Source organism: Oryctolagus cuniculus, chromosome 9 (assembly GCF_051225735.1).
Source record: "Oryctolagus cuniculus isolate XC-2025 breed Fujian yellow rabbit chromosome 9, ASM5122573v1, whole genome shotgun sequence".
NCBI classification, from domain to species: domain Eukaryota; kingdom Metazoa; phylum Chordata; class Mammalia; order Lagomorpha; family Leporidae; genus Oryctolagus; species Oryctolagus cuniculus.
Genome location: NC_142875.1, coordinates 12,266,556 through 12,288,911, shown reverse-complemented (window position 1 = coordinate 12,288,911; position 22,356 = coordinate 12,266,556). Strand labels below are relative to the sequence as shown.

The 22,356-nt window shown below is 44.8% G+C and overlaps 1 protein-coding gene across 9 annotated transcripts in view; it reads left to right on the top strand.

Moving 5' to 3' along the window:
* PCCA (propionyl-CoA carboxylase subunit alpha) overlaps positions 1-22,356 on the top strand; it is a 432,698-nt gene that overhangs the window by 328,467 nt on the left and 81,875 nt on the right. For 8 of the 9 annotated variants that reach the window (XR_016212709.1, XR_016212708.1, XR_016212710.1 and 5 more), the window contains one exon: positions 19,714-19,767. The exons of the other annotated variant lie outside the window; for it this stretch is intronic. Coding sequence is in view for 5 of the 8 variants with exons in the window: in XM_070048637.2 (XP_069904738.1) it covers positions 19,714-19,767 (54 nt within the window). In the remaining 3 variants the exon portion in view is untranslated. The remainder of the gene's footprint in view (positions 1-19,713; positions 19,768-22,356) is intronic. 9 annotated transcript variants of the gene reach the window in all.

Genomic DNA, 22,356 nt, shown 5'->3' with positions numbered 1-22,356 from the left:
TCATGATACTTTCAGCTTCCTTTTCACTGACTGCAGATGGATGTCATGATGGCACTGTTCCATGTGGTGTTTGTAGCTAAATTAATACTGGATATGTGTTTAGAATAATTGCTAGAAATATTTTCTGTAGTGTAGGAATAATGTTCAGTAAATCTCTTTTTTAAAAAAATATTTTCATTTTATTTAAGACAGAGGTTTTATTGTTTGTTTGTTTTTTTGACAGGTAGAGTTATAGACAGAGAGAGACAGAAAGGTAGGTCTTCCTTCCATTGGTTCACTCCCCAAATGGTCGCTACGGCTGGGGCTGCACCGATCCGAAGCCAGGAGCCAGGTGCTTCTTTTTGGTCTCCCATGCAGGTGCAGGGGCCCAAGCACTTGGGCTATCCTCCACTGCCCTCAAAGACCACAGCAGAGAGCTGGACTGGATGAGGAGCAACCGGGTCTAGAACCTGGTACCGATATGGGATGCTGGTGCCACAGGCAGAGGATTAACCAAGTGAGCCATGGCGCAGGCCCCAAGACAGAGTTGTTTTTTTTTTTTAATCTGCTGGCTTACCTCCCAGATGCCCACAACAGCTGGAACTGGGCCAGGTTGAAGCCAGGAACTAGGAACTCAGTTGAGTCTCCCTTGTGGCTGGCAGGAACTCAAGGACTTGAACCTGCCATCTCCCAGGGAGTATATCAGCAGGAAGCTGGGACTCAAACCCAGACACTGATATGGGATGCTGCTGTCACAGCTGACGTCTTAAGTGCCATGCCAAATGCCTGCCCTGGTCAGTATCTTTTCACTCTTGTAAATTCTTTTCTTCAGAAGTGCATTAATGTGTCTGGAATAAATGACCTGTAAGGCAGTGCCCTTGATTTTTTGGAAGAGGTAACTTCATCAGGTTAATGCTCTCTAAGTAGTTATTTCCTTCTAATAAAAATGTTACTCCTGGGGCCAGCGCTGTGGCGTAGCACGTAAAGCCGCCACCTGCAGTGCGGGCATCCCATATGGGCGCCTGTTCGACATTTGGCTGCTCCACTTCAGATCCAGCTCTCTGCTATGGCCTGGGAAGCACTGGAAGATGGTCCAAGTCCTTAGGCTCCTGCACCCGTGTGGGAGACCAGAAGAAGCTCCTGGCTCCTGGCTCCTGGCTTCAGATCAGCACAGCACCTGCCATTCTGGCCAACTGGGGAATGAACCAGCGGGTGGAAGACCTCCCTCTCCCTCTTTCTCTCTTTCTCTCTCTCTCTCTGCCTCTCCTTCTCTCTTTGTGTATAACTCTAACTTTCAAATAAATAACTAAATCTTAAAAAAAGAAATACAGCCTTTCAAAAAAAAAGTTACCCCATGAGAGGGAATGTTTTATTTACTTTCTACAGGCATTCAGTGTTGACTGTTTCCAGAGTACAGTGTGGTATCTGTGAATTCATAACAATTCTAGTGATAGTAAGTGCAGTGCCACTATGCATCAGATTTGGTTTAACGACAGTGCGTGTGTGAAGTCTTTTCATCTTCACAGCAACATGTAATACAGGTACTGTTATGTATGCTTCAGTAAGTCAGGCAACTGAGCCTCAGAGGTCAGACTGCTGGTAAGAGGTGGAGTCAGGATTTTAAATGAAGCTGTTTTGCTCTGGGTTCTGGGCTATTAAAGAGCATTACGCTGTGTTGAGACAAGCCAAGTGACTTCCCTGTGATCACAAAGCTAGGTGGAAGCTGAGCAGAAACTTTTACCCGGCAGCCTGACTCCGGAGTGTGTGCATTTCTGCGCTCTGCTGTAGGCCTTTTCCATTTTCCCCATCGGAGTTTTTTAAATAGCACTTTACCTCTCATCCGTGCTTTAGACCAGTGTTGCACAAACTTCCATGTGCGCTTAGCATCAGTGGGGTTTGTTGAAGCACAGATCATTGGCCTCACCTGCAGAGTCCTCTCTGGTTTGTAGGTCTGGGCCAGATCTCTGCAGCTAATACTGATGCTGCCGGTCTGGGTTGCAGCATTTTTGCTGCCACAGAGTACATTGGGGAGGGATGATCCAGAGTGAGCCAGGTAGGAGCCGAATCATGCAGAGCCTTGTTAATTGTGCAGCATGGACTCTGCTTTGTGTTGGGGCCTGCGGGGACCCATGCAAGAGCTTTCATCAAGGAAGTGATGGCATAACCAGAATTGCAGCTTACTTAGAGAGAGCGACAATTTTTGGTTGCATTGTGGTTAGTGGGTGGAAGAAGAAGGATGGAGGTGGGAAACAAAGGGAGAAGATGGCAGGTAGTAGAGAAGCTCTGGCCACCTTGCTTGCTTTTTAAGAACTTTTGGCCCATTGTCCCCCCCCCCCCTTTTTTTAGATTTATTTATTTATTTACAAGGCAGAGTTACAGAGGGACAGAGGGAGAGGCAGAGGCAGAAAGAGAAAGGTCCTTCATCTGCTGGTTCACTCTCCAGATGGCCACAACAGTTGGAGCTGGGCCGATCTGAAGCCAGGAGCCAGGAGCTTCTTCTGGGTCTCCCATGAGGGTGCAGGGACCCAAGGACTTAGGCCATCCTCCACTGCTTTCTCAGGCTTGATACAGCAGGGAGCTGGATCAGAAGTGGAGCAGCTGTGTCTTGAACCAGCACCCATATGGGATGCTGGCACTGCAGGCGGCGGCTTTACCCGCTACACCACAGCACCAACCCCATTGTTCTCTTTTATTTTTCATTTATCTCTGGGGAACTCTTAGCCACTTAAAATGGTAAGGGGTATCAGGCAAAAGTATCAGATGATGTTTGGAAAAGCATTTGTGAAATGGGAGGTGGTTTGGAAAGCACACATATGAAGTGTTGGAGGAGCCAGGTTGTGGCACTGGGAGGTTAAAGTGCCTGTGCTACCCCATCAGCAATGGTGGCATCACTGGAGCCTATGGCAGAGGAAAGCAGCATCTAGGAAGATACTCTTGGAGAAGGTTCATGTGTCCTTGGAATACAAGAGGGGTTGAGGTACTTAAAGGGGAGATCAGGAAGAGAGTCACTGAGAAAGAACCAATCCTGTTATTTCACTTAGGAGGTCAGTCAGTCCTACATGAGAGTACTGGCACTGTAAGAAAACAGGAGATTGAATTTGAGAGTGATTTATGATGAGAACTAATTTTTTTTTTTTAAGATTTTTTATTTATTTGGAAGACAGAGTTACAAAGAGAGGAGGAGAGACACACACACAGAGAGATTTTCCGTTTGCTGGTTCACTCCCCAGATGGCCTCAACAGTGGCCAGGGCTGGGCCAGGCCCAAGCCAGGAGCCCAGAGCTACTTCTAGGCTCCCACATGGGTACAGGGGTCCAAAGACTTGGGACAGCTTCCTCTGCCTTCCCCGGGACGTTAGCAGGGAGCTGGATGAGAAGTGCCGCAGCCCTGTCTTGAAGCAGCGCCCCTATGGAATGCCGGTGTTGGAGAGGCTCGGCCGGCTACACCACAGCGCCGGCCCCCAGTGGTGAGAACTGGTCACTGTGTGTATGATGGGTATATAAGTAACACAAAAACCTGTCTCCCACAAATCTAATCCTGCTTTGGCTGCCTGTTTGTTTTTTCAATGTGAGTTTTTATCAGCCTTGCTTGTCATCTTAGGTAGTGATCTCCCTAAGGCAACTTTTGGAAATTGAGTCCTCCTTGGTTTTTCACACTGAGCTGTGTAAATGGTCTACCAATCTCTGAAAGCGGGGAGGGGAATAAGAAAGGATAGAGATTCATAATTCCATGCCAGTTCGAGATTTAGTCCATTGCTTTTTTGTTAGCATTCCCCTCCAGTGCTATTTTATGCCCTTTACAGGAGTTTTACAAGTTGTGGAAAAATATGTATAACCTAAAATTTACCATTTTGGTCATTGACATGTAGCTGTCTTCCCAACTGACACTCTACCCATGAAGCAGTAACTCTGCATTCCCTCCTTTCTGTTTGCTATTCCTGTGAATTTGACTACTGTAGGAACTTCCTCCAAGTGAAGTCATGCAGTATGTGTTTACTTACATCTGGATTATTCCATTTAGCATAATATCTTCAAGGTTTATCCATGGTGTAGCATGTGACAGGACTTCCTTCTGAGGGCAGAATAATATTCCATTTCATGGATGCACCACATTATGTTCATCCATTCATCCACTGATGCACATTTGGGCTGTTTCTGCCTTTTGCCTGTTGTGAGTTTAGCTGTCATAAATGTGAACGTACACATAATTGAGTCCCTGTTTCCATTCTTGTGGCTGGATCCCCAGAAGATACTTGGATCATGCATTAGTTCTTTGTTTAATTTTGGGGGGAACTGCCATGTTGTTTTCCACAGCAGCTGTACTGTTCCATGTGCCCACCAGCAAAGATGACAGCTTCTCTACATCTTTGTCAACACATGCTATTTTCCGTTTTTCAGTAACCACCATTCCAGTGGGTTTCAAGTGGGATCGCATTATGCAGCAGGATATATCTAAATGGTAACTGAAGAAGAGTTTAGAGTGCTTCTAACTACTTGTCCTTAATGCATTGGTGGCTATGGAACGAGTTCACTGTGTAAATGGCACTTTTTCATTGTAAGAAGCAACAACTTTCTTGTATATGCTTTTTCAAACTTAGTCTCTCAACTTTTCTCTCTTTGATCTGTATAAAAATCACATACAGTTCTTGGGGAGGGAGTCGTGGCACAGCAGGTTAAGCCACCCCCTGCAATGCCAGCGTCCCTTATGAGTGCTGGTTCCAGTCTCAGCTGTTCCCCTTCCAGTGCAGCTCCCTGCGAATGCTCCTGGGAAAGCAGCAGATGATGGCCCAGTGCTTGGGTCCTGTCACTCATGCGGAGGATGGAGTTCCTGGCTCCTGGCTTCTGCATCACTCAGTTCCAGGCATTAGGATCGGGTGGATTGTGAAACAATGGATGGAAGGCTCTCTCTCTTTTTGTCTCTCTCTGTCTGTCTCTGTCTCTGTCTCTATCTCTATCTCTATATCTCTCTAGAATTCTGCCTTTCAAGTAAATAAAATAGATCTTTAAAAAAAAAAAAAAAAACTGCGCACAGTTCTCACAGACTCTGCTGTTGCTGCCAGGTAATAAATACCTGGTGTTCTATTTGGGAAAAGTGGTTAAAAGTCTGGTTCACTGTGGTATCCCAAGCAGTGAACCCTCTCCTCCCTGACCTCACTTTGACCTCCACCTGAGCGACCTCTGCTGGGGAAGAGGAGAGCGTTGCTTGCTGCTCGCCTGCTTTATTCCCGCTCGCACGCGTCACTGCTCTCCGAGGTCTCTCAGAAGTTGCAGTAAGTGTGAAGATGAGAAGTTGGTGGCAGTAGAAACAGGGTGACTGGGCAGCTGTCACCTGGCATGCGTGCTTCTGGAGCAGAGCAGATGTCCAAAGTAGGCTGGTAGCTTCCGGACATTTGTGTAGGTGGGGAGATTCCTGCTGTGTCTTTCCAGTTGGCTTCAGCCTCCTAGGAGACCCCTGTGTAGACCCCTGTGTTGACTCGGGATGTTCTGGTTGAGCAGGGTCTGGCTGGCTTCCCTTCCACACAACTCACAAGCAATACTTAGAAGTCTTTGCCTCAGCAAACCCACAAAGAACAGACCTGTCCCTGGCTGTGTCACCGTCTGAGGCTTGCAGATCTGCCCTGGGCTCCCACAGGCCACAGGAAAGACGTGGAAAAGTACGTCACTTCCACCTAGTTACTCGTTCAGCCTGATTCTCGGCCTAGCAAGTCCACCTCCTCTAATTTTTCAGTGTTCTTATATTCTCTTGAGCTGGAGGACAGTGGCTGGCTTCATCGTTGCTTAGTGTGCTTTACTGGATGGCCTAGCCACCATCTTATTTAAGAATGTGTGGATACTTAGCACCTATTTCTTTTTACCTTTTAATCCCTGGGATCATATGAGAGGTAGCACTTGTTCCTCTAGTAAGATGCTGAAATAGTTGGGGATGCAGCATACCTCTGCTGTAGGAATTAGCTCCTTACTGATCCGGTCATTTCCCTGGTTTTCCTTGGAAAACCTCAGGGCATCCAGATTATCCACTAATTTCCTTAAAAATAAAGTAGATTTTGGCACATACCTTCATTTGTATATGAATTTCAAGGGTTACCAATTTCCTTTAATAATTTTAGTTACCTGTTTGCTGTCTGATTTGATTTTGAGTTCACACTGCCTCGTTGAGTTCCTAGCTCCAGTAAGGCATCAATAACTAGATGGGTGGATGGATGGATGAGTAGTCGTCTCGCATTTTGGAATTTCAGAAATATATTTTGTTTATATTTTCATTTTAAGAAGACTTAGATTAGCCATGTTTATAAGACAGCCTCTTAGCTGTCTTACCAGTTCTCTTCAGTTCCTGGCCTTCCTGCATTTGTGCTGTCTCCTACTACGCGGTGTGGCTGATGGATTGCTGTAGGCGCAGAATCACCCTAGTGTCCGGGCGAGCAGAGAGAAGTGAGGGCCGAGGCCCTGCCTGCAGAGGGTTCCTTCCGGTCCGCCCTGTGCCTTTCCTGTTTGCCTCCACTTGCTCTGGGCAGTACCTAAGAGGTTTTAGGCCAACAGTACCACCTATTGATAGGTGTGGATGGTTGCTGGTAGGTAAGAAAAGGAGCCTGCCTCTGGCTAAGAGTGATCTCCTGCCCAGGGGTTTGTGCACGTCACTCTCTCCTGGTGTTGTTCATATTCCTTGCTCAGGGAGGTTTGCGTTGTACAGTCTCCTTCTCTGATACATCCGCCTAGCCTCTTATGTACTTTTTCTCTTCTGACTTCCAGAAAATCACACTGTTAGGAAGAATCCTAACCTTGTTGATAACCATCGGTAGGGAGCTAGTAATGCGTCTCTTTGAAAGGAAGGGAGGTCATATGTTTTGAAGTGAAATGAAGCCTAGTAAAGGACCAGGAACATGAACATTGAGTGGTCTTGGAAATAATTAAAGGTCCTCATTAGAATTCTCTCATTTAATTTTTTTCCATTTATTAATTAAAACAAGGCTTCCTTAAATACTCTAATTCAAGGACAATAAAATGATAATAGTTTGTTTATTTTATATTGTACATTTACCAGTAGTATTTTTCTGCTTTCTGTAGAGTCTGTCAGTATTGATGTTTATTAAGCAGATCTTCATGATCTGACATGAGAACCTAACAGTCATTCCCCATATTTCTTTTGTGGGAAGATGTATTCCAGTTTCCATGTTACCAGTTTGGGCTGGGACACTAGTATCCCGCACCTGAGTACCTGGTTTTTTACCTGACTCCTGACTCCAGCTTCCTGGTGATGCAAACCCTGGGGGCAATGGAGGTGACTCCAAAGTGGCTGTGTTCCTGGAGCTGCCCTTGGGAGGCACCTGGAATGAGTTTGACTCCGGGCTGTGGCTCGGCCCAGTCCCAGCTGTTCTGGCATTTGGGAAGTGAACTAAGTGGATGAGAGCTCTTTCTTTCTGTCTCCCTACTTAGCTAACTAATTTATTGATTTTTAAAATTGTGGAATAAAACAGCCTTGACCAATAGAAATATAAGCTCTTTATGTATAATTTTAAATTTATTAACCACATTGAAAAATAAGAAACAGAATTAATTTTAGTAATACATTTAACCCAATGTACCTAATATGTTACCATTTCAACACAGAATAATACAGAGGATTCTAATATGGGACCAGAAACAGCAGAGACTTCTCTGCAAGCCTGCGATACGACAGTGTTTTAAACAGTGGGACAGTTAAGTTTAATTAATGCTGTTGAACTAGAAAATTGTATTTAAGCAGAAATAGGTATTGCACTATTTCAATGTTTAACTTAAAATTAATTAAAAGTTAATAAAAGTGCTATGTAACTTCAGCCACATTTCAGGTTGCCATGTGTGGCTGGTAGTTACTGAGTTAACTCCACAGGCAAACCTTTCATAAACCAGAGTGTCTACGGATGGAAAAAACCCACAATACATAGTGGTCTCTTTAGTATCCCCTCCATGTGTCAATCTTAGTTTTGGGGTTTTTTTTATCATTTAAAACTAGGAATAGAAAAATAAAGTTCATTTTTAAACAGAATATAAATTCATCATCTAGTTAACAAGTTCAAAATTTAGAGCATTAATAGACAAGTGGAATTGCTTCCTGCCTGTGTCATAGAATCAAAATGCTGAAACAAAACATAAAATGCTGATTTCTCTTCAGCTCGTATAAATCTTTCGTTTTAAAACATAAGGTTTGCTGTGTCCTGTACGTGTTGAATTCATGAATTCTAGAACCTTTGTAGTGTGGTACATGCTAGGTGAATGGAACTTTTTTTGTTATTACTATGCTGTACTCTCTTCCTGTGAAATAAGTTCTTTTAACCTTGAAAGAGGCTCTTCAATTCTACTCTGAACAATTCAGATAGTTTTCCATTTCTCACAAGGTAATTTGTCTACTGGGATTTAATATATTGTTTCTTGTTAGCATTTTACATACTAGATTTTCATTTTGCCTGGTCACGTTGTTTGAACATTTGCAAGCAGAGCAGACTAACTGCTACTGGCCTGTTTCTTTGTGTGGCATGATTTCTTCTATCCACCTGCTCACAGCAGGTTGTCTTCAGGCCTGAAGAGTAGCTAAATACTTTTGAAAATATCTTGAGATCCTGCTAAGGTCTAACAATTTCTACATTTGTGTGATGTGAAGCTATTCATGGTGTACCTTTGAAGACTTTTTTCTTTTGATTTCTCATATTCTTACTTAAATATTTCCAAGGGATGAGAAATTTATTAAAAATCAGGGTACAGAGCTGGTTGCAGGATGGCTGCATTCTGTTATGAATAGGTCATTGACAGGCAGCTAAGTGGAACTAATTTTCCATGTTAAAGCAGACAAATTTGGAATAGTGTCACATGAATCTCATGTTATTTCCTGAAAAGTCCCAGGTTAAATGGATTACTTGAGAATTATTGGGGTATTAAATAGATTATATAACATGATGACTTAACATGCCTAGTGGCCCTGTGTAACGTAGAATATTACAGAATGACGCGAATGTGGTAGGGGAGGTATTCTTGTGTTTGCTGACTCTGTGATTGTCTGTGGTGTTTTTACAAATGCTCATGACATGAGAATTTGAGTAGATTTTAAAAATTTCACCTTCACTTTCCTTTTTTTGATGAAAAGAAATTGCTTTTTCATATCTCCTTAGAAAAAAGAAAGTTAAAAATAAGTATTTCCTTACCTTTTTGAGATTAAAATTGCTCTTAGAACTTTTTTTTTGTTTTTTGACAGGCAGAGTGGACAGTGAGAGAGAGAGACAGAGAGAAAGGTCTTCCTTTGCCGTTGGTTCACACCCCAATGGCCGCCGTGGCCGGTGCACTGCGGCCGGTGCATTGTGCTGATCCAAAGCCAGGAGCCAGGTACTTCTCCTGGTCTCCCATGCGGGTGCAGGGCCCAAGCACTTGGGCCATCCTCTACTGCACTCCCGGGCCACAGCAGAGAGCTGGCCTGGAAGAGGGGCAACCGGGACAGTATCTAGCACCCCGACCGGGACTAGAACCTGGTGTGCTGGCGCCGCAAGGCGGAGGATTAGCCTATTGAACCATGGCGCCGGCCTTAGAGCTTTTGATAACAAATTTTAGTTTTATTCCTAATAACTATGTATAGATGTGAAGATTAATATTTTAATTAGAAAATGAAAGCAAGGGGCTGGCATTTTTGCCTGTACTTCATCAGTGCACACACACATGTGTTTGGAAATAATTTTCCTATGTTTTCAGTCATAAAATAGGTGTTCTCCATGTTTGAAACATGCTTCTCCCACCTGCCATCTCTCAGTAGCAATTATTTTGTACTGTGTGCAGGTGATTCCTCTGGAGTCATCAAATGTAATAGGAAACCATCAATTTAGGATGCACAGAATACATAACTTTAGAATAAGTGGAGGGTGGTATAGAGGTTGGTAGTTTTTTTTCTAAAGAAGTAGGAAATGAAAGTAATTGTTAACCATTTCCTCTTCACATTTCTGAAAACTCAGTCACAGTTACCCGTCTTAGAAACAAGCTCACTAGCAGAACAGAAATGGCTCCTTTCAGAACTTTTAATCACAGCGTAACAGCTGGGATGTGTTTACCACGGTAGTCTGAAACACTAGTGCTAACGTAAGTCGCCTGCTTTTGTACTGTTGTGGTGGAAGCCTAGCAGTTCTTCGTTTCGTCTTCTGTAGCGTGCGCTTCTGTAGTGTGGGGTAATGGGAAAGGTGTTTCTGACCTTGCCCTTCAGGCTTCCTCCCCATACACACCTCTTGTCCTCTACCATCTGTTAACTAGAAAACCATGTTTTAGTGGCTGCCAAAGGAAGAGAACTTTGAAAGGTATAAATACTAACTGCAGTAAATGCGGAAAATAATGCAAGCAGCTGCACTGGAGGCCGATAAGACAAACGCGTGGTAATGGCCTGTAAGCATATTACCAAGTTGGAGATCAGTGGGGGGAAGGGAAAACTGTTGCTATTTCTTCCTCTTCTGTTCATGACAGTACTTTTAAAGGTGAAATTGCCTCTGATTTTATTATCCTGGGAAGATATTTTTGGAAACCTGATTTATTGTTTGGTGAATGTTTTTGCTTTTTTTTTTTTTGTAAGTGAGCAACCTTGCTAAGTTTATATGCATTTGATTCAAATAAACGTTGAAATCAGCTTATTAATAAAATCTCAATTGTAAAATATTCTTTTCTTTAAAGAAATATAAAGGAGTACATTTTGTAAATGTTGGAACAGTCTGTCAAAATAGGAAAAGGAGGGGAAGGCGCTGTGGCGCGGCGGGTTAACGCCCTGGCCTGAAGCGCTGGCATCTCATATGGGAGCTGGTTCTAGTCCCGGCTGCTCCTCTTCTATTCTGGCTCTCTGCTGTGGCCTGGGATAGCAGTAGAAGATGGCCCAAGTCCTTGGGCCCCTGCACCCTCTTGGGAGACCCGGAGGAAGCTCATGGCTCCTGGCTTCGGATTGGCGCAGCTCTGGCTGTTGCAGCCAATTGGGGAATGAACCATTGGATGGAAGCCCTCTCTCTTTCTCTGCCTCTCCTTTCTCTGTGTAACTCTGACTTTCAAATAAATAAATATTTAAGCTGGCACCGTGGCTCACTAGGCTAATCCTCTGCCTGCAGCGCCGGTACCCCAGGTTCTAGTCCCGGTTGGGGCTCCGGTTCTGTCCCTGTTGCTCCTCTTCCAGGCCAGCTCTCTGCTGTGGCCCAGGAGTGCAGTGGAGAATGGCCCAAGTGCTTGGGCCCTGCACCCACATGGGAGACCAGAGGAGGCACCTGGCTCCTGGCTTCAGATTGGTGCAGCATGCTGGCCGTAGCAGCCATTTTGGAGGTGAACCAATGGAAGGAAGACCTTTCTCTCTGTCTCTTTCTCTCACTGCCTAACTCTGCCTTTCAAAAATAAAATAAAATAAAATAAATCTTTTTAAAAAATAGGGAAAGGAATTTTTTAATTGTGAAGTTCCACTTAAAAATAGGATCAAGGAATAAAATATTTAGAAAAAATATTAATTAAAATTATTTTTATGTTCTTTTAAAAATTATTTATGTATTTATTTGAAAGGCAGAAAGACGAGATCTATCCACTGGTTCACTCCTTAAATACGCACGACAGCTGGAGATGGGCACGCTGAAACTAGGAAACTGGAACTCAGCTTGTCAGGTTGTCAGTTCATATTTGTTATGAAATGTGATGGACTCATTGTAGGTATTGAGTAATTTTTGTGAATCATAAAACCTAATTGTCTAAGTTCTTGACTCTGGGAAAAGTATATATTCCTCTTAGGAATGATAGACATAAACACAATTTTTTTTTAAAGATTTTATGTATTTGAGAGATAGAGTTACAGGCAGACAGAGGGAGAGACAGAGAGAGAGGTCTTCCATCTGCTGGTTCACTCCCCACATGACTGCAACAGCCAGAGTGAGGAGAGAGCTGGATCAGAAGAGGAGCAGCTAGGACATGAACTGCTGCCCATATGGGATGTTAGCACCGCAGGCAGAGGCCCAGCCCACCACACCACAGCTCCAGCCCCATAATTCCAATTTTGAATTAAATTTCATTTCATGTTTTCCATCATGTCAGTCCTGATTGCCAAGATATGTCAAGTTTTGTCCCCTCTCTCCTTTCCTTCCTTCCTTCTCTATAGATCGTGTTAGTGTGGTAAAAATAACAAGGCTGGGATCCATGCTGTGGTTCAGCAGGTTAAGCCGTCATGGGCAACACCAGCATCCTATAATGGAGTGTGTTCTGAGGTCTGGCTGCCCCGCTTCTGATGCAGCTCCCTGCCAGTGTGCCTGAGAAAGCAGAAGATGGCCCATGTGCTTGGGTTCCTCCACCTGCCTGAGAGGCTCCTGGCTTCAGTTTGACCCAGACCTGGCTGTTGTGGCCATTTGGAGAATGAACCAGTAGATGAATGATGGATCTATTTTTCCCCCTCTCCCCATAATTCTTTCTTTCAAATAAATAAATCTTTAACAAAAAAGGAAAAAAGGTCATTATATATGTAATTGTGACATGCTTTAAAATGAATGCCACGTTAAAGGTGATTTAGTAGTTCTTACACCTGTGGTTACACATTCATTGGTACAATTTAATTGTGTTTTATTTATTTATTTATTTTTGTTTTTTGACAGAGTTAGACAATGAGAGACAGAGAGAGAAAGGTCTTCCTTTTTCCATTGGTTTACCCCCCAAGTGGCCGCTACGGCCAGCATGCTGTGCCGATCCGAAGCCAGGAGCCAGGTGCTTCCTCGCGGGTGTAGGGCCCAAGGACCTGGGCCATCCTCCACTGCACTTCTGGGCCACAGCAGAGAGCTGGACTGGAAGAGGAGCAACCAGGACAGAATCTGGCGCCCCAACCAGAACTAGAACCTGGGGTGCCAGCACTGCAGGTGGAGGATTAGCCTAGTGAGTCGCGGCGCTGGCCCTAATTATGTTTTAAATGTAAAACTCTGAGTTATTAGGGGCCAGTGTTGTGGTGCAGTGGGTTAGGCTGCAGCCTGCGACACCAGCATCCCCTATGGGTGCCAGTTTGTGACCCCACTGCTCCACTTCATATCCAGCTTTCTGGCAGTGTGCCTGGGAAGGTGGTGGAAGAAGATCCAAGTGCTTGGGCCCCTGATACTTACACGGGAGACCTGGATGGAGGTCTGGGCTCCTGGCTTCTGCCTGACCAGACTTTCCATTCTGGCCATTTGGGCAGTGAACTAGTGGATGAAAAATCTGACTTTCTCTTTGTCACTCTTTCTCTCTAGCTCCGCTTTCAAATAAATAAATAAATTTTTTTAAAAATCTAAGTTCTTAAACCATTTTCCATATTTCAGACTTCAGTTTCTCCCAGGAAAAGACACAATAATACTGCTGTGTAGAGACCACTTCATAGAAGGGAATGCCTAGTCTGTCCTAGGCAAGGATCGAGACTCCATAGATACAGCAGGGAACAAGACTTATTCTCATGAGGGCTTGTAGGTATTAATCATGTAGCACATACCCCAGTAACTTTAGTACTAAGAGGATGGGTGAAGTTGGATCATTGGGAAGAGAAGGTGATTGGAGGGGCAGCTTTAGCTGGGATGCTGAGCAAGTCCTCCCTGGGTAGCCAGTGTTGAGATGGGGCCTGTGAGGAAAAGGGGCCAGCCACGCGGAAGTCAGGGAGAAGGCACAGGCAGATTATACAGGCTCTGAGACAGGGCCAAGCTTGTTTGGTGAGCGAGTAAGTGGCTCAGCAGTTTAAGAAGCCATTTATGGGGGCTGGCGCTGTGGTGTAGCTGGTAAAGCTACTGCCTGCAGGGCCGGCATCCCATATGGGTGCCGGTTCAAGTCCTGGCTGTTCTACTTCAGATCCAGCTCTTTGCTATGGCCCGAGAAAGCAGTAGATGGCCCAAGTGCTTGGGCCCCTGCACCCACGTGGGAGACCTGGAGGAAGCTCCTGGCTTCAGATCAGCCCAGCTCTAGCAGTTGCAACCACTTGGGGAATGAACCAGCAGATGGAAGACCTCTCTCTCTCTCTCTCATTTGAGAGAATGTGGCTCAAGTTCTAGCATCACTTCTGACCCAGCTTCCTGCTAATGCACACCCTTGGAGCCCTCAGGTGGTGGCCCAAGTGCTTGGTTGAGACCCTGTCACCCATGTGACATTGGGTTCTAGGCTCCTGGCTTCCGCCTGGCCCAGGCCAGGCTGTTGTGAGCATTTGGGAGTGAAACAGCAGATAGAAAATCTCTTTCTTTCTCCTTCTGTCCTCCCTCCACCCACCCCGCCCCACTTTGAAATACAAAATACCAGAGGACCTTTAAAAGCATGATCTAGTAGGTGTCGAGCTGGGGTTGGGGGTGGGGCAGGGATCTGGTTGGAAGAATGCAGATGGAAAAGGGAAGAGGACCACAGACTGAATTGTGGGGCCCCAACCAGAGAAATTGAATGGAGAGCTGAAGCCAGCAAAGGGTGCCAAGAAAGAGCTGCTAGGGAAGTAGGAGAAAAGCCGGCGCCTGCATTGGTCTGAACACCAGCGGAGCACGTGTGTGAGCAAGGCAGTGTCTGCTGTTAGTGTGCTGACGGGCAAGGTGTTGACCAGCAGACACGGCGATATCCAGGTCGTTGGTGACCTTGACGGGCTCTCTTCAGGTGTTCTCCATTGCACTTATTTGCTCATCTGTTTTTCTAGTTCAGTCTTCATTTCTGAAATCACTGTTTTTCCTATTTTTAATTCTTTCCGAAAGTTTGTCTTTTCATTTCTCAGGAGATGTGTCTGGTTTCCTTAGATCTTGTAATGTATCTTGCACCCTTCAGTTGTGGTTTCATCTGTGGAGTGGGCATGTCTTCTGGTTATGTAGTTCTTTTTTAAAATATTTATTTATTTGAAAGGCAAAAGGCAAAGTTAGAGAGGGAAGGATGGAGGGAGGGAGAGAGAGAGAGAGAGATCTTCTATCTGCTGGCTCACCCCCTGAAATGGCCACAATGCCCAGGGCTGGGCCAGGCAGAGGCCAGCAGCCTGGAACTCCATCAGCAACTCCCATGCAGGTGTCAGGAGCCCAGGTACTTGGACCATCGTCCGCTGCTTTTCCAGGCTCATTAACAGTGACTTGGATCATAAGTGGAACAACCAGTACTAGAACCAGTGCTCTGTGGAATGCCAGCATTGCAGGCAGTGGCTTAACTGATGCACCTCAATGCCAGCACCTGTTCCATCATTTTTGTAGGGACATATTCTACACTTTCTCTTCTTTTTCATTATAGTAAGTTTGTCTGGATTTCAGCCTTGACTGTTTTCTGTTGCTCATTTCTATTTGTAATTAGTTGTTCAGATTTTGTGGTTTCTGGGTTTTCTTTTTTTAGTGTTTACAAGGGAGGTGGGTATGGCGAAGGGGGACTTCTCTTCCTTTTGTTGCTGTCGCTATGTTGGTGAAATGTTCAAAAATATAGTGGTTGCCTGAGGTACTTGACTATTATTTAAAAACCAGCTTTATGGCGATGTAGCTTATATACTGTAAAATTCTGTGACTCTTTCTCTCTTCCCTTTTTATTTGTACCTTCTTTATATATTTCTCTGTTGTTCCTTAGTGTTGAATTTAGAGTGGTGGTTTCTTTTAACCAAGGAGGGAGTCGTGTTGCATGGCTTTAGAAGCCAAAGGAACCGTACTGTTCCCATCCTTTGGACCTTACTCCAGGTCCCCGCCTTCCCTTGAGGCTGCACCTGCCAAACCTCTCTGTGTTTCAGTTGCAGTCCTCAAAGTGACCCTCACTCAGAGTCGGTGAGTGTCTTTGTTTACTTGGGATTCTCGGGCCCGTTCAGTGCCCTGTTGCACAAGTCTTGCACAGTTGTCCCTGTTGTTTGTATTTGGGGCGCTGTGAGGATACTTTGTCACCTGGTTTTGTCTAGATACACTCTATGGGGTTTCATTTTTGCAGTTCTGGTTCTCTGCTGTTGTTCCCGGAGATCAGGCAGGATTCAGACGATATACTGTCACTGCCACCTTCCTGGAATCCAGGAGCCACTTCTAAATCAGAAGTGCTCTCACTCGGGACTGCTAAGGCTGACGGAGGCAGTGAGCTGGGCTGCCCCCGCATGGGTCAGTCCGCGTCCCGGGAGTGTGCTTGCTGCCGTCCCTGCTGCCCTAGCAGAGCACGGATGCTGCCGCGGCCAGCGCCCGGCTCACAGCCTCGGGTGTGCTTGTACCGAGGTGCTTCTTCACCACTCCGCCAGCCAGCGGGGGGAAGCTGGCAGGTCGCCTGGCACAGTCTCTTCTTCTCCACTGCCTCTTTCTCTGGTGTCTTCACAGCGACATCTCTGACTGTCGCCAGCCAGGAAGTCTGCTGCCAGACCATCGATGAATGAGACATGTCTGAGTCACTTGATCTCTCATAGTCTGGGGAGACTGGAGAATTCCTGGTGAAGAGTGACCTTGCTTGCGTTTCTGCAGCACTGGCTTGTGTGTTGTTGGCACTCAGGAGGAGGTGCAGAAGTGTCCGTGTCCTTGTCGAGCTGTCCGCCGTTGGATGACCTAGGCTAAGTCCTGGCAGAGCTGCTCCATCCTGCACAGCCACATGTGTTGCTGGCCAGTCTTGCTCTCTGGCTACAGTGGACGCAAATTAGGTTTTGTTTTTTTTTTTAATTTTTGTCTTTGTTTCCTCATCAATAAAACAAAATTAGTATTTTCTTTCCGGCCTGTTTGCCCTTCCAGGCCTAAGGTCCTGTGAATGAGTCAGACTAGATCTGCTGTTGTCTGGCCTCCTGTCTGGACACCTGCGTTGCTACTCTCCCTGGAATCCTAACCTGCCCTCCCCCCCGCCATAGGTCCTCAACCTTACTTGAAATCATCAGTCCTTCTAGAACATAGACAGGTCGCAGCCCAGTTTTTAAGTACAGGGACTGGGTAAATTATGAGTACGCTCTGCGAGACATGGCCTGGCTCTGTCATTCCTTCCCAGTTTCCCTTGCTATGCTTCTGCCCTGCAGCCACCTCTGTCTCCAGCCACACTGAGCTACTCACACCCCTTAAACTCACCATGCTGTCTCTTAATCTGAAATGTGAATAAGTTGTGTCATCAGCTGAAAGTTTCTCTTGCTTTTACCCCTTGGAGAATTCCTGTTCACTTTTCTTTCTTTCTTTCTTTCTTTTTTTTTTTAATTTTTTGACAGGCAGAGTGGACAGTGAGAGAGACAGAGAGAAAGGTCTTCCTTTGCCGTTGGTTCACCCTCCAATGGCCGCCGCTGCGGCCGGCGCAGCGCGCTGATCCGATGGCAGGAGCCAGGAGCCAGGTGCTTTTCCTGGTCTCCCATGGGGTGCAGGGCCCAAGCACTTGGGCCATCCTCCACTGCACTCCCGGGCCACAGCAGAGAGCTGGCCTGGAAGAGGGGCAACCAGGACAGAATCCAGCGCCCCAACCGGGACTAGAACCCGGTGTGCCGGCGCTGCAAGGCGGAGGATTAGCCTAGTGAGCCGCGGCACCGGCCTTCCTGTTCACTTTTCAAAGTTACTTTTAATTGGCAAAAATTGAAAATATTTATCATATATAGTAGGTTATTTTGAAACATGTATACATTGTGGAAGGCTAAATCAAGCTAATTAGCATACAAATTACCTCACATGTTTATTTTTTATAACGAGAATACTTAAAAGTCCACTCTCAACAATTTTCAAGAATATAATGCCTTGTCGTTAACTACAGTCACTGTATCTTGGCTTTCTTCCTCTTAGCTAACTAGAATTTTATATCCTTTTACCAGTATCTCCCAATCCCCTGAACCTAAGCCACTGGTAACTGCACTTTTGTCCTCTTATCTCTGTGAACTGAACTTTTAATCATTCTGTATGGCACTGAGATCATGTGCTGTTTGTCTTTCTGTTCCTCATTTCACGTAACATAATGTCCTCTGAGTTCATCCATTTTGTTGCAAACAACAGGATCTCCTTCCTTTTTTTTATTTTATTTTTTTATTTTTGACAGAGTGGACAGTGAGAGAGAGAGACAGAGAGAAAGGTCTTCCTTTTGCCATTGGTTCACCCTCCAATGGCTGCCATGGGCGGCGCACTGCGGCCGGCGCACCGCTCTGATCCGAAAGCAGGAGCCAGGTGCTTCCTCCTGGTCTCCCAAGCGGGTGCAGGGCCCAAGCACTTGGGCCATCCTCCACTGCACTCCCTGGCCACAGCAGAGAGCTGGCCTGGAAGAGGGGCAACCGGGACAGAATCAGCTACATAGTATTCCATTGTGTATATTTACCAATTTTCTTCATCCATTTATTGATTAGTGGACATGTAGGTTAATTTTGTTTCTTAGTTATCTTGAATCATGCTGCACTGAACAGCAGATGAAGATGTTTCCTCAACATTCTGATTGTATTTTCTCTGGAGATATACCCAGTAGTGGGATTGCTGGATCATATGGTAGTCCTAGTTTTTAGTTTGTGTGGAATCTCTATAGTGTTTTCTATTAGGACTGTTTCCTGCTCATTTTAAAAACCCAGCTCTAGAGTGGGTGTTGACACAGTGGGGCATGTCACTGCTTGGGACATCCACGGTATGTATCAGAGTTCCAGTTGGAGTCCTGGCTCCTCTGCTTCCAACCCAGCATCCTGCTAATGCATCCCAGGAGGCAGCAGGTAATGACTCAAGTGCTTCAGCCCTGCCCACGTGGAACACCCAGATGGAGTTCCAGTCTCCTGCCTTCAGCCTAGTCCAGCCCTGGCTGTTGTGAGCATTTGGGGAGTAACCACTGCATGGAAGATCTCTTTTTGTCTCTGTTTCTATCACTCTGCCTTTTAAGTAGAAGAAAACAAAGCGAAAAACATTAAAAAAAAAAAAAAAAGCCAGCTCTAATATGTATCTACACATCTTTCTTAACCTTTCTGAGCATTTAGTTGGTCTGTTTTCATATCCCATGCTACTTTGTACATTGTGTATTATGGATTTATCATATTGAATTACACTTACTCATTTTGTAATCCCGTTCTTTCTCTCAGTCTCCTGGGAGGTAGACTTAATTCAGCAAGAGTGCTCAACACATAGTAGTAGGTGGATGGATAGGTGGATGACTGAAGTAGAAATGCCCATGCCAGAACCTAGGATTCTACATTCAGTTCTTGAGTATCCTTTGGACACGAAGGAAAAGAACCTGTTGTATTCTATTCTGTATTCTTTTTTTTTCTTTTTTCTTTTTTCTTTTTAAGAATCATTTACTTGAAAGGCTGAGTAGCAGAGAGAACCATCCACTGGTTCACTCCCTAAATGGCCGCAACAGCCAAAGCCAGGCCAGGAGAGTGGAATTCCATCTGGGTGTCCTGTGTGGGTGGCAGAGATCCAAGCACTTGGGCCATCTTCCACTGCTTTCCCAGGTACATTAGCAGGGAGCTGGATCAGAAGTGGAGCAGCTGGGACTTGAACCAGTGCCCGTTTGGGATGCACAGGCAGCGGTTTAACCCACTGCACCACACAAATAACCCCATTCAGTTTTCTTTCTTTATCTTTGCTGCTCCATTAAGTAATACATGTACTTAAAAAGAATACAGAAGAAACAAATAAATGAAAAACAAAGGAAGGAATATCAACACATGTCTTCCACCCAGAAATAACAATGGATTTTGTGTGGATTTGCCTGTTGTGGACATTTCTTATAAATGGACTCGTATCTTGTGTGATCCCTTTGACGACTTCTGTTAGAGTGTGTTCTTTCTCATGGCTAAGCAGTGTTTGTAGTTGTTGCCCGTGTGAACGTCCAGGTGCGGGTTTCTGGTGGACGCACATCCATTTTACTCCGCTTTTTCTTTCAGTGCCTTTCTCGAGAAGCAGGGGGCAGCATGAACATTCAGTTTCTTGGCACAGTGGTGAGTCTGAAAGAATCATTATTTTGTGTTTTCTGTTGATTTGTACAGGAGAAGAGTGTTCTAGCCTTACCATGTATTTTATTTTGCTGTTTAAATTGTGATGTCTTTGTACAAGAAATGGGATTTTTAACGTGTCAGGGAAGTTTCTCTAGAATTACTGTAGCTGCTTATTGGAGAGGAAGTAGTTGTAAAAGTTATCTTTAGTTTGTTGAATTTTTAAATTATTTTTCCATGATGATTTTCTCCATGTTTGTATAATAAAAATGAGAGTGTATTATATGAAGGTGCTTTTGAAAAAAATTACCTTGACTTTTTTTTCCCTCAGTTTCTTTTTTTTCCTGGCTGTTTCTGTTAGGTCCTTTTGAATCCCCAGTTCTGATGACAATGAGTCATAATTTTGCATCTTGCTTATTTCCCGCCTAAGATCCTATTAATTATTTTTCATGTGGCTATAACATATTTATGAGCATTGTTTTAGTGGAGATATTGTATTTAACATCATGGTGGGTAGATGTAACCCATTTTGCTTATCCCAGCATCCCAGCTGTTGCTGTTTAAGCTGCCTGGGCCATTTTGCCGTAATGAGAGGTATTCTAGTGGGCAACTTCATGTGTCTTGGTGTTTGGGATTATTTTTAAACATGAATAAGATCTTTTAAAATGTGTAAAGTACATTTCCTCCTCAATCAAATAACTTTATGGTTTGTTCCACGTGTTGCCAGTAGTTTCCTTTCTCTTTAGAATATCACTCATCATAAGACCATTTTGAATGCCTATTAGCTGCTGTAATTTACACAGTAATTTGTTTATAAAAGCATCTTATTGTTTTAATTTTGTTTCTCTGTTTATTGCTAGTCTAGTTCAATATTTCTGCAGGCCTTCCTTCATGTAGCATTTGTGAAATGTCTGTTCATGTCCTTTGGATACCTCATCCAGCTGTGATTAGTGTTGGGTATTCTGTAGCTCAGTAAGTTTGTTGAGAATATCAGAAAAGCCTGTGCACTAGATCAAAAACAGTGTTTTTGCATTGAGATAGGAATGATAGTAATAATAATGCATGTTTACATAGAGGTTCATTACTGACATATGTATAGGGCTATGTGTTTACATATATGCATATGTAAATATAAATGAAGTAGCTGTATAGTAGTACCTGTAACCTAAGAGGATTTTTTTTAAGATTTATGTATTTATTTATTTTGGAGGTAGTTATAGACAGAGAGAGGGAGGGACAGAGAGAGGTTTTTCATCCACTGGTTCATTCCCCAAATGGCCACAACGGTTGGAATTGTGCCAATCCAAAGCCAGGAGCCAGGAACCAGGAACCAGGAGCTTCTTCTGGGTTTCCCACGTGAGTGAGGGGTCCAAGGACTTGGGCCATCTTCCACTACTTTCCCAGACCACAGCAGAGAGCTGGATTGGAAAAGGAGTAACTGGGACATGAAATAGTGCCTGTATGGGGTGCCAGTACTGCAAGCAATAGCTTTACCTGCGACACCACAGCATAGGCCCTAGTAACCTAAGTTTTTTTTTTTTATTTTTTTGAAAGGCAGAGTTAAACAGAAAGAGGTAGAGACAGAGAGAGATCTTTCATCAGCGCCCATATGGAATGCTGACTTGTTAGGCCAGGGTGTTAACCCACTGTGCCACAGCGCCAGCCCGGTATTTAAGTTATTAATAATAGAATATTCTCACAGAAATGGAATTACACATCTTCTCACACAACAACATGTCTTCGACGTCTTTCTGTATTGGTACGGAAAAACCTCACTCTTGTAATGGCTACAGAGTTGTATCATGTGCGTGTGCACAGTTGTGTCATGTGCGTGTGCACCATTGTGTCATGTGCGTGTGCACAGTTGCTTTTTGTCCTTCAGTGCTCATGCTAGAAAGGTTGCTTGTGCTGTCTGTACCGAATATCCACTGAGATTGTGATAGATTTCTTTTTTTAAATGTCTATTTTATTTATTTGAAAGAGTTGCAGAGAGAAGTAGAGACAGAGAGAGAGGTCTTCCATCCGTTGGTTCACTCCCCATATGTTTGCAATAGCCAGAACTGAGCAGATTCGAAGCCAGGAGCTAGGAGCTGCTTCCAAATCTCCCATGTGGGTGCAGGGGCCCAAGGACTTGGGCCATCTTCTACTGCTTTCCCAAGACACATTAGAGAGCTGTACTGGAAGTGGAGAAGCCAGGACTTGAACCAGTGACCATATGAGGTGGCGGTGCTGCAGGCGCAGGCTTTAACCTGCTACACCATAGCATGGGACCCCTGATTTCTTAACTTTTTAAAAATTTTATTTATTTTTATTTGAGAGGCACAGCGACACACACACACACACACACAGGACTTCAGTGTCCTGGTTCGCTCCCCATATGCCCACAATAGCCAGGGGTGGGCCAGGCTGAAGCTAGGAGCAAGGAACTCCATCTGGGTCTCCCATGTGAATGGCAGAGAACCAAGTACTTGAGTCATCATCTTTTGCCTCCCGAGATGTGTGTTAGCAGGAAGCTGGGTCAGAAGTGGAGTCTGGATTCAATCCTAGGCACTCCATACTCAGTGTTCCAAGCAGTGGCTTACCCTGCTGCGCCAC